This window comes from Drosophila miranda, assembly GCF_003369915.1.
Source record: "Drosophila miranda strain MSH22 chromosome Y unlocalized genomic scaffold, D.miranda_PacBio2.1 Contig_Y1_pilon, whole genome shotgun sequence".
Classification (NCBI taxonomy): domain Eukaryota; kingdom Metazoa; phylum Arthropoda; class Insecta; order Diptera; family Drosophilidae; genus Drosophila; species Drosophila miranda.
In genome coordinates, this window is record NW_022881603.1 from 46,356,095 (window position 1) to 46,370,741 (window position 14,647).

General features: G+C 49.8%; 2 protein-coding genes across 4 annotated transcripts in view; one reads left to right on the forward strand and one right to left on the reverse strand.

The window, feature by feature from the left end:
- The window catches only part of LOC117191854 (techylectin-5B-like), a 196,789-nt gene that overhangs the window by 122,901 nt on the left and 59,241 nt on the right, over window positions 1-14,647 (reverse strand). The gene's annotated exons all lie outside the window — the stretch shown is intronic.
- LOC117191856 lies at window positions 346-4,424 on the forward strand. The gene is made up of 2 exons (XM_033396626.1): window positions 346-623; window positions 4,060-4,424. Exons 1-2 carry the CDS (start codon window positions 565-567, stop codon window positions 4,307-4,309), a joined length of 309 nt encoding a protein of 102 aa, XP_033252517.1. The 5' UTR covers window positions 346-564; the 3' UTR covers window positions 4,310-4,424.

A 14,647-nucleotide genomic window follows, 5' to 3' on the forward strand; every position in this document is an offset into this window, starting at 1 on the left:
TTAGATCTCACTATAAAACGTATATCTTAGAATTTCGCCCCACCCCCTTCCGCCCCCACAAAGAACGAAAATCTGTTGCACCCACAATATTGCACATTCGAGAAAACTAAAAACGCAGAATCATAGATAATGACCATATCTATGAGATTGCTGAATCTGGATCAGATCAGATCATTTTTATAGCCAATAGGAACAAATCAATTTGCAGTGGCTACGCAGCCACCGACGTCACGCTCAGACTGATTTTCTGTCTCTCTCGCACGCACTCTTTGTCGTGTCGTTTAATATTAGCGGCGTCTGCCGGAGGAGAGCCATACTGACTAAGTACCGGGTATAAATGTAGAGTTGCGGTGTCCGCAGCAACTCACAACGTCCCGCTCGTTACTTATTAGAACTAAGAGAACCAACACGTAAGAGAGACGCACACTACGGCCACGCAGCGAAGAGAGACGCACACCACGGCTATACGAAGGCGAAGAGAACCAACACGAAAGAGATACGCTCTTACGCCCACGCAGCCAACGCAAGGAAGAGAACGGCTATACGCAGACGAAAAGAGACAACATGAAAGAGAGCGAAGCGGCAGAGAAGCCGCCGATCGGTCTTACGCCCACGCAGCCGAGGAAAAGAGCCGACGGCGAAGCAGGCAATACACCCACGCAGCCATACACCCACGCAGCCGAGGCCGGCAGCCGAAGGCGGCGCAGCAGCGAAGCGGCAGAGAAGCTGCGAAAAAGAAAAGCCGAGGCCTGGCACGGTCCAGCGCGAGCCAAGCTCGAGAGTGATCTCCGAGGGCTGAGCCAGACCGGTTGTGCGGCGGAAGCCAAAATAGATGTGAAAAGTGAGCCGGGACCGCGCCATGTGAAAAAGTAGCCGTGACCGCGCCGTGTACAGAATAAGCCGTGTTCGGCCGCACGCGGTGAATAAAACCAGCTGTGACCGCACCCAGAATCCACAGAAGTGACGAGGACCCGCCGTGGGAGAACAGGACCCAAAGAAGGGAAACAAGGGTGAGCCACCTCACGTATGTGAGCTCTGGGGGGGATAGATCGGTGTAGTAGGCAGGTAAAGCAGAACATTCCCGCAGTTTCTTTACATATCTATGCCCACATGTTGTTTATGATATTTTTTTTTGCGTTTATTTCCCCGCTGAAGGCGCGGGATTTTAAGTAGGGAAATGATCCGAAAACAATAAAGACACCAACCTCAACCCAATATCTGTCTCAGAACATTCGCCCGTAGGAGTCACTCACCCCCCTCCCCTTCTCTTCCCTTTTCCCGGGAGGCCCGGCGAAGTGGATGTGAGTCGTGGATTCATGCGGCATTCACCAAGCTGGGTTTTCCCTCTCCTATACCTTTCTCCCCTGGGGACCCGGCGATGCTGGATGTGAGTCGTGGATTCACGCGGCATTCGCAAAGCTGGGTTCCCTCTCCTACACCCTCGCCCGGGGACCCGGCGACGCAGATGTGAGTCGTGGATCATGCGGCATCTGCTAGGCTGGGCTCCCCTCTCCCACACCTTTCCGATCCCTGACCCAAACCCCGTCTCCCGCCACACATGACCCCCAACGCACGTCTCTGCAGCTCCCAAGCACGGCTTCACCCACGCCTCGTGGCCGGGCCAGGCCCGACCGTCCCACGATCCACCCCACGGGCGCGCTTTCGGCACGAGCGGCTCTCCCCTTAGGTCCTCACACAACAAATTTTTGCTGTGGGGAGGGACCGGGCCCTGGACAGACTGAGAAGCTGTACCTCGGCCTGAGAACTTCCTTACACTGTGCATCAATTGTCTGCAACAAGGCCACTCTGTAGTACAATGCAAAGCTAAGAAGTGTCGAGTGTGTGGCTGCTCACACCATACCTGATTGCATAGGTACACAGTGGCGAATAAAAGTCTGGCGTTCCCATCCCCCCCAGAGAATTCTTCTCCTCCTCCCAATCAGAATCAACCTTCCACTTCGCATGCTCTCCATGCGACAGCTATGGATAGAGTTATTCTGGCTACGTCGATCGTAAGCGTCCGAACAAATAATGGTGAACATGTTTTGGCCCGAGCTCTGCTTGACTCGGGGTCTCAAACCGATTTTATAACTGAGGACTTAGCACAGCGCTTACAGATCCGTAGGGAGGAGTCGGGTATGAACTTGCTTGGTATTGGTGAATCCAATTCACAAGTCAAGAAAAAGACACACGGTGGTGAAGTCGCGAATTACTGGTAGTGAGTTTTCGGTTGATTTCTGGATTTTAAGATCCATTTCGGGGTATCACCCTGATCAAACACTTAACGTGAGTGACTGGAAAATCCCGAAGAACTTACCACTTGCAGACCCATATTTCTTCAAGCCACAGAAGATAGATATGCTGATAGGTGCAGAAACATTTTTCGAACTTTTATCTGTTGGTCAGATTCGACAAGGTCCTGACTATTCAACTCTGCAGAAAACGCTTCTCGGCTGGATTGTTTCGGGCAGATACACTCCAAAGGTGACTGCCACCCAAGAAACGAGGAATTGTTTGAGTTGTCAAGAAGAGTCAGTGATACACATCGACAACACATTACAAAAGTTTTGGTCACTGGAAGAATTGCCGTCTTCTAAAAAGTCTTTATCTCCTGAACACAAGTTATGTGAAAAGCATTATAGAAGGACTACTCAGGTCGTGCCTTCAGGTCGGTTTGAAGTAAAACTGCCGTTCAAATCAGATCCCAGTATCTTAGGCAACTCCTTTGAAGAGGCTAAACGGCTGTTTTTATCGCTTGAAAAAAGATTGTCTCGTGACCCCGAGTTACAGAAAATGTACTTGGAGTTCATAGAATAGTTCCTCTCCCTGGGTCACATGTCTACCACAGACAACTCAATCCCCAAAACTCCACATTATTTCATTCCACATCAGTGTGTGTTGAGGCCCCAAAGCCCGTCGACCAAGCTCCGCGTCGTTTTCGATGCGTCTTGTAAAACGTCCTCTCAGGTGGCCTTGAACGACATATTGATGGTCGGTTCTACGATACAGGATGAGCTGTATTCGACATTGCTCCGATTCAGACTACACAGGTACGCCTTGACAGCCGATGTCAAGAAGATGTATCGCCAAGTCTGGGTCGCTGATGCGGATAGACAATTCCAGCTCATAGTGTGGAGAAGAGACCCGTCTGAGTCCTTGAGAATATACCAGCTCAACACCGTAACGTATGGGACTGGACCAGCCCCATTTTTGGCTGTTCGGTGTTTGAAGAGGTTGAGTGAGTCTGCAAAACTCTCATTCCCTAAAGCTGCTGAAGTTATTGACTCCGACTTCTATGTCGATGACATGTTGACAGGTGCTGGTTGCGTAGAGGAGTTAAAGACAATTAAGTCTGATGTGGCTCAGGTTCTTCAAACCGCTGGGTTTGAATTGAATAAATGGGTTTCGAACTCACCCACAAATGACAAAAATCTGTGGCATCCACATTTTTAAAGATACGATAAAACCAAAAACGCAGAGTCGTAGTGGATGACTATGTGTTCTAGAGTGTAAAATCTCAACCAGATCGTATAATTATTATAGCCAGAATCAAGAAAACAATTTCATTCTTTCTCGCTCTGTCTCTCTCTAACACACAGGTTTCATGGTCGGTTTTGCCAATTGCAAAATATGAGTTCAAGGATCTCAGAACCCATAAGAGCTAGAGCAACCAAATTTGGTATCCACACCCCTGTGATATCGGAGCTTGACCGTTTCGTGTCCAAATTTCGCCACACCCCCTTCCGCTCCCGCAAAGGACGAAAATCTGGGGCATCCACAAATCTCAGAGACTATTAAGGCTAGAGTAACCAAATTTGGTATCCGCACTTCTGTTAGATCTCACTATAAAACGTATATCTTAGAATTTCGCCCCACCCCCTTCCGCCCCCACAAAGAACGAAAATCTGTTGCACCCACAATATTGCACATTCGAGAAAACTAAAAACGCAGAATCATAGATAATGACCATATCTATGAGATTGCTGAATCTGGATCAGATCAGATCATTTTTATAGCCAATAGGAACAAATCAATCGGTCTTACGCCCACGCAGCCGAGGAAAAGAGCCGACGGCGAAGCAGGCAATACACCCACGCAGCCATACACCCACGCAGCCGAGGCCGGCAGCCGAAGGCGGCGCAGCAGCGAAGCGGCAGAGAATCTGCGAAAAAGAAAAGCCGAGGCCTGGCACGGTCCAGCGCGAGCCAAGCTCGAGAGTGATCTCCGAGGGCTGAGCCAGACCGGTTGTGCGGCGGAAGCCAAAATAGATGTGAAAAGTGAGCCGGGACCGCGCCGTGTGAAAAACTAGCCGTGACCGCGCCGTGTGTGACCGCACCCACGCGGTGTGCAAAGGAAGCCACAGAAGTGACGAGGACCCGCCGTGGGAGAACAGGACCCAAAGAAGGGAAACAAGGGTGAGCCACCTCACGTATGTGAGCTCTGGGGGGATAGATCGGTGTAGTAGGCAGGCAGGCAGTAAGCAGAACATTCCCGCAGTTTCTTTACATATGTAAACATGCCCACATGTTGTTTATGATATTTTTTTTGGCGTTTATTTCCCCGCTGAAGGCGCGGGATTTTAAGTAGGGAAATGATCCGAAAACAATAAAGACACCAACCTCAACCCAATATCTGTCTCAGAACATTCGCCCGTAGGAGTCACTCACCCCCCTCCCCCTCTCTTCGCTTTTCCCGGGAGTCCCGGCGAAGTGGATGTGAGTCGTGGATTCATGCCGCATTCACCAAGCTGGGTTTTCCCTCTCCTATACCTTTCTCCCCTGGGGACCCGGCGATGCTGGATGTGAGTCGTGGATTCACGCGGCATTCGCAAAGCTGGGTTCCCTCTCCTACACCCTCGCCCGGGGGACCCGGCGACGCAGATGTGAGTCGTGGATCATGCGGCATCTGCTAGGCTGGGCTCCCCTCTCCCACACCTTTCCGATCCCTGACCCAAACCCCGTCTCCCGCCACACATGACCCCCAACGCACGTCTCTGCAGCTCCCAAGCACGGCTTCACCCACGCCTCGTGGCCGGGCCAGGCCCGACCGTCCCACGATCCACCCCACGGGCGCGCTTTCGGCACGAGCGGCTCTCCCCTTAGGTCCTCACACAACAAATTTTTGCTGTGGGGAGGGACCGGGCCCTGGACAGACTGAGAAGCTGTACCTCGGCCTGAGAACTTCCTTACACTGTGCATCAATTGTCTGCAACAAGGCCACTCTGTAGTACAATGCAAAGCTAAGAAGTGTCGAGTGTGTGGCTGCTCACACCATACCTTATTGCATAGGTACACAGTGGCGAATAAAAGGCTGGCGTTACCATCACCCCCAGAGAATTCTTCTCCTCCTCCCAATCAGAATCAACCTTCCACTTCGCATGCTCTCCATGCGACAGCTATGGATAGAGCTATTCTGGCTACGTCGATCGTAAGCGTCCGAACAAATAATGGTGAACATGTTTTGGCCCGAGCTCTGCTTGACTCGGGGTCTCAAACCAATTTTATAACTGAGGACTTAGCACAGCGCTTACAGATACGTAGGGAGGAGTCGTGTATCAACTTGCTTGGTATTGGTGAATCCAATTCACAAGTCAAGAAAACGATACACACGGTGGTGAAGTCGCGAATTACTGGTAGTGAGTTTTCGGTTGATTTCTGGATTTTAAGATCCATTTCGGGGTATCACCCTGATCAAACACTTAACGTGAGTGACTGGAAAATCCCGAAGAACTTACCACTTGCAGACCCATATTTCTTCAAGCCTCAGAAGATAGTAATGCTGATAGGTGCAGAAACAGTTTTCGAACTTTTATCTGTTGGTCAGATTCGACAAGGTCCTGACTATCCAACTCTGCAGAAAACGCTTCTCGGCTGGATTGTGTCGGGCAGATACACTCCAAAGGTGACTGCCACCCAAGAAGCGAGGAATTGTTTGAGTTGTCAAGAAGAGTCAGTGATACACAACGACAACACATTACAAAAGTTTTGGTCACTGGAAGAATTGCCGTCTTCTAAAAAGTCTTTATCTCCTGAACACAAGTTATGTGAAAAGCATTATAGAAGGACTACTCAGGTCGTGCCTTCAGGTCGGTTTGAAGTAAAACTGCCGTTCAAATCAGATCCCAGTATCTTAGGCAACTCCTTTGAAGAGGCTAAACGGCGGTTTTTATCGCTTGAAAAAAGATTGTCTCGTGACCCCGAGTTACAGAAAATGTACTTGGAGTTCATGGAAGAGTACCTCTCCTTGGGTCACATGTCTACCACAGACAACACAATCCCCAAAACTCCACATTATTTCATTCCACATCAGTGTGTGTTGAGGCCCCAAAGCCCGTCGACCAAGCTCCGCGTCGTTTTCGATGCGTCTTGTAAAACGTCCTCTCAGGTGGCCTTGAACGACATATTGATGGTCGGTCCTACGATACAGGATGAGCTGTATTCGACATTGCTCCGATTCAGACTACACAGGTACGCCTTGACAGCCGATGTCAAGAAGATGTATCGCCAAGTCTGGGTCGCTGATGCGGATAGACAATTCCAGCTCATAGTGTGGAGAAGAGACCCGTCTGAGTCCTTGAGAATATACCAGCTCAACACCGTAACGTATGGGACTGGACCAGCCCCATTTTTGGCTGTTCGGTGTTTGAAGAGTCTGCAAAACTCTCATTCCCTAAAGCTGCTGAAGTTATTGACTCCGACTTCTATGTCGATGACATGTTGACAGGTGCTGGTTGCGTAGAGGAGTTAAAGACAATTAAGTCTGATGTGGCTCAGGTTCTTCAAACCGCTGGGTTTGAATTGAATAAATGGGTTTCGAACTCACCCACAAATGACAAAAATCTGTGGCATCCACATTTTTAAAGATACGATAAAACCAAAAACGCAGAGTCGTAGTGGATGACTATGTGTTCTAGAGTGTAAAATCTCAACCAGATCGTATAATTATTATAGCCAGAATCAAGAAAACAATTTCATTCTTTCTCGCTCTGTCTCTCTCTAACACACAGGTTTCATGGTCGGTTTTGCCAATTGCAAAATATGAGTTCAAGGATCTCAGTACCCATAAGAGCTAGAGCAACCAAATTTGGTATCCACACCCCTGTGATATCGGAGCTTGACCGTTTCGTGTCCAAATTTCGCCACACCCCCTTCCGCTCCCGCAAAGGACGAAAATCTGGGGCATCCACAAATCTCAGAGACTATTAAGGCTAGAGTAACCAAATTTGGTATCCGCACTTCTGTTAGATCTCACTATAAAACGTATATCTTAGAATTTCGCCCCACCCCCTTCCGCCCCCACAAAGAACGAAAATCTGTTGCACCCACAATATTGCACATTCGAGAAAACTAAAAACGCAGAATCATAGATAATGACCATATCTATGAGATTGCTGAATCTGGATCAGATCAGATCATTTTTATAGCCAATAGGAACAAATCAATCGGTCTTACGCCCACGCAGCCGAGGAAAAGAGCCGACGGCGAAGCAGGCAATACACCCACGCAGCCATACACCCACGCAGCCATTCACCCACGCAGCCGAGGCCGGCAGCCGAAGGCGGCGCAGCAGCGAAGCGGCAGAGAAGCTGCGAAAAAGAAAAGCCGAGGCCTGGCACGGTCCAGCGCGAGCCAAGCTCGAGAGTGATCTCCGAGGGCTGAGCCAGACCGGTTGTGCGGCGGAAGCCAAAATAGATGTGAAAAGTGAGCCGGGACCGCGCCGTGTGAAAAACTAGCCGTGACCGCGCCGTGTGTGACCGCACCCACGCGGTGTGCAAAGGAAGCCACAGAAGTGACGAGGACCCGCCGTGGGAGAACAGGACCCAAAGAAGGGAAACAAGGGTGAGCCACCACACGTATGTGAGCTCTGGGGGGCATAGATCGGTGTAGTAGGCAGGCAGGCAGTAAGCAGAACATTCCCGCAGTTTCTTTACATATCTATGCCCACATGTTGTTTATGATATTTTTTTTGGCGTTTATTTCCCCGCTGAAGGCGCGGGATTTTAAGTAGGGAAATGATCCGAAAACAATAAAGACACCAACCTCAACCCAATATCTGTCTCAGAACATTCGCCCGTAGGAGTCACTCACCCCCCTCCCCCTCTCTTCGCTTTTCCCGGGAGGCCCGGCGAAGTGGATGTGAGTCGTGGATTCATGCCGCATTCACCAAGCTGGGTTTTCCCTCTCCTATACCTTTCTCCCCTGGGGACCCGGCGATGCTGGATGTGAGTCGTGGATTCACGCGGCATTCGCAAAGCTGGGTTCCCTCTCCTACACCCTCGCCCGGGGGACCCGACGACGCAGATGTGAGTCGTGGATCATGCGGCATCTGCTAGGCTGGGCTCCCCTCTCCCACACCTTTCCGATCCCTGACCCAAACCCCGTCTCCCGCCACACATGACCCCCAACGCACGTCTCTGCAGCTCCCAAGCACGGCTTCACCCACGCCTCGTGGCCGGGCCAGGCCCGACCGTCCCACGATCCACCCCACGGGCGCGCTTTCGGCACGAGCGGCTCTCCCCTTAGGTCCTCACACAACAAATTTTTGCTGTGGGGAGGGACCGGGCCCTGGACAGACTGAGAAGCTGTACCTCGGCCTGAGAACTTCCTTACACTGTGCATCAATTGTCTGCAACAAGGCCACTCTGTAGTACAATGCAAAGCTAAGAAGTGTCGAGTGTGTGGCTGCTCACACCATACCTTATTGCATAGGTACACAGTGGCGAATAAAAGTCTGGCGTTACCATCACCCCCAGAGAATTCTTCTCCTCCTCCCAATCAGAATCAACCTTCCACTTCGCATGCTCTCCATGCGACAGCTATGGATAGAGCTATTCTGGCTACGTCGATCGTAAGCGTCCGAACAAATAATGGTGAACATGTTTTGGCCCGAGCTCTGCTTGACTCGGGGTCTCAAACCAATTTTATAACTGAGGACTTAGCACAGCGCTTACAGATACGTAGGGAGGAGTCGTGTATCAACTTGCTTGGTATTGGTGAATCCAATTCACAAGTCAAGAAAACGATACACACGGTGGTGAAGTCGCGAATTACTGGTAGTGAGTTTTCGGTTGATTTCTGGATTTTAAGATCCATTTCGGGGTATCACCCTGATCAAACACTTAACGTGAGTGACTGGAAAATCCCGAAGAACTTACCACTTGCAGACCCATATTTCTTCAAGCCTCAGAAGATAGTAATGCTGATAGGTGCAGAAACAGTTTTCGAACTTTTATCTGTTGGTCAGATTCGACAAGGTCCTGACTATCCAACTCTGCAGAAAACGCTTCTCGGCTGGATTGTGTCGGGCAGATACACTCCAAAGGTGACTGCCACCCAAGAAGCGAGGAATTGTTTGAGTTGTCAAGAAGAGTCAGTGATACACAACGACAACACATTACAAAAGTTTTGGTCACTGGAAGAATTGCCGTCTTCTAAAAAGTCTTTATCTCCTGAACACAAGTTATGTGAAAAGCATTATAGAAGGACTACTCAGGTCGTGCCTTCAGGTCGGTTTGAAGTAAAACTGCCGTTCAAATCAGATCCCAGTATCTTAGGCAACTCCTTTGAAGAGGCTAAACGGCGGTTTTTATCGCTTGAAAAAAGATTGTCTCGTGACCCCGAGTTACAGAAAATGTACTTGGAGTTCATGGAAGAGTACCTCTCCTTGGGTCACATGTCTACCACAGACAACACAATCCCCAAAACTCCACATTATTTCATTCCACATCAGTGTGTGTTGAGGCCCCAAAGCCCGTCGACCAAGCTCCGCGTCGTTTTCGATGCGTCTTGTAAAACGTCCTCTCAGGTGGCCTTGAACGACATATTGATGGTCGGTCCTACGATACAGGATGAGCTGTATTCGACATTGCTCCGATTCAGACTACACAGGTACGCCTTGACAGCCGATGTCAAGAAGATGTATCGCCAAGTCTGGGTCGCTGATGCGGATAGACAATTCCAGCTCATAGTGTGGAGAAGAGACCCGTCTGAGTCCTTGAGAATATACCAGCTCAACACCGTAACGTATGGGACTGGACCAGCCCCATTTTTGGCTGTTCGGTGTTTGAAGAGTCTGCAAAACTCTCATTCCCTAAAGCTGCTGAAGTTATTGACTCCGACTTCTATGTCGATGACATGTTGACAGGTGCTGGTTGCGTAGAGGAGTTAAAGACAATTAAGTCTGATGTGGCTCAGGTTCTTCAAACCGCTGGGTTTGAATTGAATAAATGGGTTTCGAACTCACCCACAAATGACAAAAATCTGTGGCATCCACATTTTTAAAGATACGATAAAACCAAAAACGCAGAGTCGTAGTGGATGACTATGTGTTCTAGAGTGTAAAATCTCAACCAGATCGTATAATTATTATAGCCAGAATCAAGAAAACAATTTCATTCTTTCTCGCTCTGTCTCTCTCTAACACACAGGTTTCATGGTCGGTTTTGCCAATTGCAAAATATGAGTTCAAGGATCTCAGTACCCATAAGAGCTAGAGCAACCAAATTTGGTATCCACACCCCTGTGATATCGGAGCTTGACCGTTTCGTGTCCAAATTTCGCCACACCCCCTTCCGCTCCCGCAAAGGACGAAAATCTGGGGCATCCACAAATCTCAGAGACTATTAAGGCTAGAGCAACCAAATTTGGTGTCCGCACTTCTGTTAGATCTCACTATAAAACGTATATCTTAGAATTTCGCCCCACCCCCTTCCGCCCCACAAAGAACGAAAATCTGTTGCATCCACAATATTGCACATTCGAGAAAACTAAAAACGCAGAATCATAGATAATGACCATATCTATGAGATTGCTGAATCTGGATCAGATCAGATCATTTTTATAGCCAATAGGAACAAATCAATCGGTCTTACGCCCACGCAGCCGAGGAAAAGAGCCGACGGCGAAGCAGGCAATACACCCACGCAGCCATACACCCACGCAGCCATTCACCCACGCAGCCGAGGCCGGCAGCCGAAGGCGGCGCAGCAGCGAAGCGGCAGAGAAGCTGCGAAAAAGAAAAGCCGAGGCCTGGCACGGTCCAGCGCGAGCCAAGCTCGAGAGTGATCTCCGAGGGCTGAGCCAGACCGGTTGTGCGGCGGAAGCCAAAATAGATGTGAAAAGTGAGCCGGGACCGCGCCGTGTGAAAAACTAGCCGTGACCGCGCCGTGTGTGACCGCACCCACGCGGTGTGCAAAGGAAGCCACAGAAGTGACGAGGACCCGCCGTGGGAGAACAGGACCCAAAGAAGGGAAACAAGGGTGAGCCACCTCACGTATGTGAGCTCTGGGGGGGATAGATCGGTGTAGTAGGCAGGCAGGCAGTAAGCAGAACATTCCCGCAGTTTCTTTACATATCTATGCCCACATGTTGTTTATGATATTTTTTTTGGCGTTTATTTCCCCGCTGAAGGCGCGGGATTTTAAGTAGGGAAATGATCCGAAAACAATAAAGACACCAACCTCAACCCAATATCTGTCTCAGAACATTCGCCCGTAGGAGTCACTCACCCCCCTCCCCCTCTCTTCGCTTTTCCCGGGAGGCCCGGCGAAGTGGATGTGAGTCGTGGATTCATGCCGCATTCACCAAGCTGGGTTTTCCCTCTCCTATACCTTTCTCCCCTGGGGACCCGGCGATGCTGGATGTGAGTCGTGGATTCACGCGGCATTCGCAAAGCTGGGTTCCCTCTCCTACACCCTCGCCCGGGGGACCCGACGACGCAGATGTGAGTCGTGGATCATGCGGCATCTGCTAGGCTGGGCTCCCCTCTCCCACACCTTTCCGATCCCTGACCCAAACCCCGTCTCCCGCCACACATGACCCCCAACGCACGTCTCTGCAGCTCCCAAGCACGGCTTCACCCACGCCTCGTGGCCGGGCCAGGCCCGACCGTCCCACGATCCACCCCACGGGCGCGCTTTCGGCACGAGCGGCTCTCCCCTTAGGTCCTCACACAACAAATTTTTGCTGTGGGGAGGGACCGGGCCCTGGACAGACTGAGAAGCTGTACCTCGGCCTGAGAACTTCCTTACACTGTGCATCAATTGTCTGCAACAAGGCCACTCTGTAGTACAATGCAAAGCTAAGAAGTGTCGAGTGTGTGGCTGCTCACACCATACCTTATTGCATAGGTACACAGTGGCGAATAAAAGTCTGGCGTTACCATCACCCCCAGAGAATTCTTCTCCTCCTCCCAATCAGAATCAACCTTCCACTTCGCATGCTCTCCATGCGACAGCTATGGATAGAGCTATTCTGGCTACGTCGATCGTAAGCGTCCGAACAAATAATGGTGAACATGTTTTGGCCCGAGCTCTGCTTGACTCGGGGTCTCAAACCAATTTTATAACTGAGGACTTAGCACAGCGCTTACAGATACGTAGGGAGGAGTCGTGTATCAACTTGCTTGGTATTGGTGAATCCAATTCACAAGTCAAGAAAACGATACACACGGTGGTGAAGTCGCGAATTACTGGTAGTGAGTTTTCGGTTGATTTCTGGATTTTAAGATCCATTTCGGGGTATCACCCTGATCAAACACTTAACGTGAGTGACTGGAAAATCCCGAAGAACTTACCACTTGCAGACCCATATTTCTTCAAGCCTCAGAAGATAGTAATGCTGATAGGTGCAGAAACAGTTTTCGAACTTTTATCTGTTGGTCAGATTCGACAAGGTCCTGACTATCCAACTCTGCAGAAAACGCTTCTCGGCTGGATTGTGTCGGGCAGATACACTCCAAAGGTGACTGCCACCCAAGAAGCGATGAATTGTTTGAGTTGTCAAGAAGAGTCAGTGATACACAACGACAACACATTACAAAAGTTTTGGTCACTGGAAGAATTGCCGTCTTCTAAAAAGTCTTTATCTCCTGAACACAAGTTATGTGAAAAGCATTATAGAAGGACTACTCAGGTCGTGCCTTCAGGTCGGTTTGAAGTAAAACTGCCGTTCAAATCAGATCCCAGTATCTTAGGCAACTCCTTTGAAGAGGCTAAACGGCGGTTTTTATCGCTTGAAAAAAGATTGTCTCGTGACCCCGAGTTACAGAAAATGTACTTGGAGTTCATGGAAGAGTACCTCTCCTTGGGTCACATGTCTACCACAGACAACACAATCCCCAAAACTCCACATTATTTCATTCCACATCAGTGTGTGTTGAGGCCCCAAAGCCCGTCGACCAAGCTCCGCGTCGTTTTCGATGCGTCTTGTAAAACGTCCTCTCAGGTGGCCTTGAACGACATATTGATGGTCGGTCCTACGATACAGGATGAGCTGTATTCGACATTGCTCCGATTCAGACTACACAGGTACGCCTTGACAGCCGATGTCAAGAAGATGTATCGCCAAGTCTGGGTCGCTGATGCGGATAGACAATTCCAGCTCATAGTGTGGAGAAGAGACCCGTCTGAGTCCTTGAGAATATACCAGCTCAACACCGTAACGTATGGGACTGGAACAGCCCCATTTTTGGCTGTTCGGTGTTTGAAGAGTCTGCAAAACTCTCATTCCCTAAAGCTGCTGAAGTTATTGACTCCGACTTCTATGTCGATGACATGTTGACAGGTGCTGGTTGCGTAGAGGAGTTAAAGACAATTAAGTCTGATGTGGCTCAGGTTCTTCAAACCGCTGGGTTTGAATTGAATAAATGGGTTTCGAACTCACCCACAAATGACAAAAATCTGTGGCATCCACATTTTTAAAGATACGATAAAACCAAAAACGCAGAGTCGTAGTGGATGACTATGTGTTCTAGAGTGTAAAATCTCAACCAGATCGTATAATTATTATAGCCAGAATCAAGAAAACAATTTCATTCTTTCTCGCTCTGTCTCTCTCTAACACACAGGTTTCATGGTCGGTTTTGCCAATTGCAAAATATGAGTTCAAGGATCTCAGTACCCATAAGAGCTAGAGCAACCAAATTTGGTATCCACACCCCTGTGATATCGGAGCTTGACCGTTTCGTGTCCAAATTTCGCCACACCCCCTTCCGCTCCCGCAAAGGACGAAAATCTGGGGCATCCACAAATCTCAGAGACTATTAAGGCTAGAGTAACCCACAATATTGCACATTCGAGAAAACTAAAAACGCAGAATCATAGATAATGACCATATCTATTAGATTGCTGAATCTGGATCAGATCAGATCATTTTTATAGCCAATAGGAACAAATCAATCGGTCTTACGCCCACGCAGCCGAGGAAAAGAGCCGACGGCGAAGCAGGCAATACACCCACGCAGCCATACACCCACGCAGCCATACACCCACGCAGCCGAGGCCGGCAGCCGAAGGCGGCGCAGCAGCGAAGCGGCAGAGAAGCTGCGAAAAAGAAAAGCCGAGGCCTGGCACGGTCCAGCGCGAGCCAAGCTCGAGAGTGATCTCCGAGGGCTGAGCCAGACCGGTTGTGCGGCGGAAGCCAAAATAGATGTGAAAAGTGAGCCGGGACCGCGCCGTGTGAAAAACTAGCCGTGACCGCGCCGTGTGTGACCGCACCCACGCGGTGTGCAAAGGAAGCCACAGAAGTGACGAGGACCCGCCGTGGGAGAACAGGACCCAAAGAAGGGAAACAAGGGTGAGCCACCTCACGTATGTGAGCTCTGGGGGGGATAGATCGGTGTAGTAGGCAGGCAGGCAGTAAGCAGAACA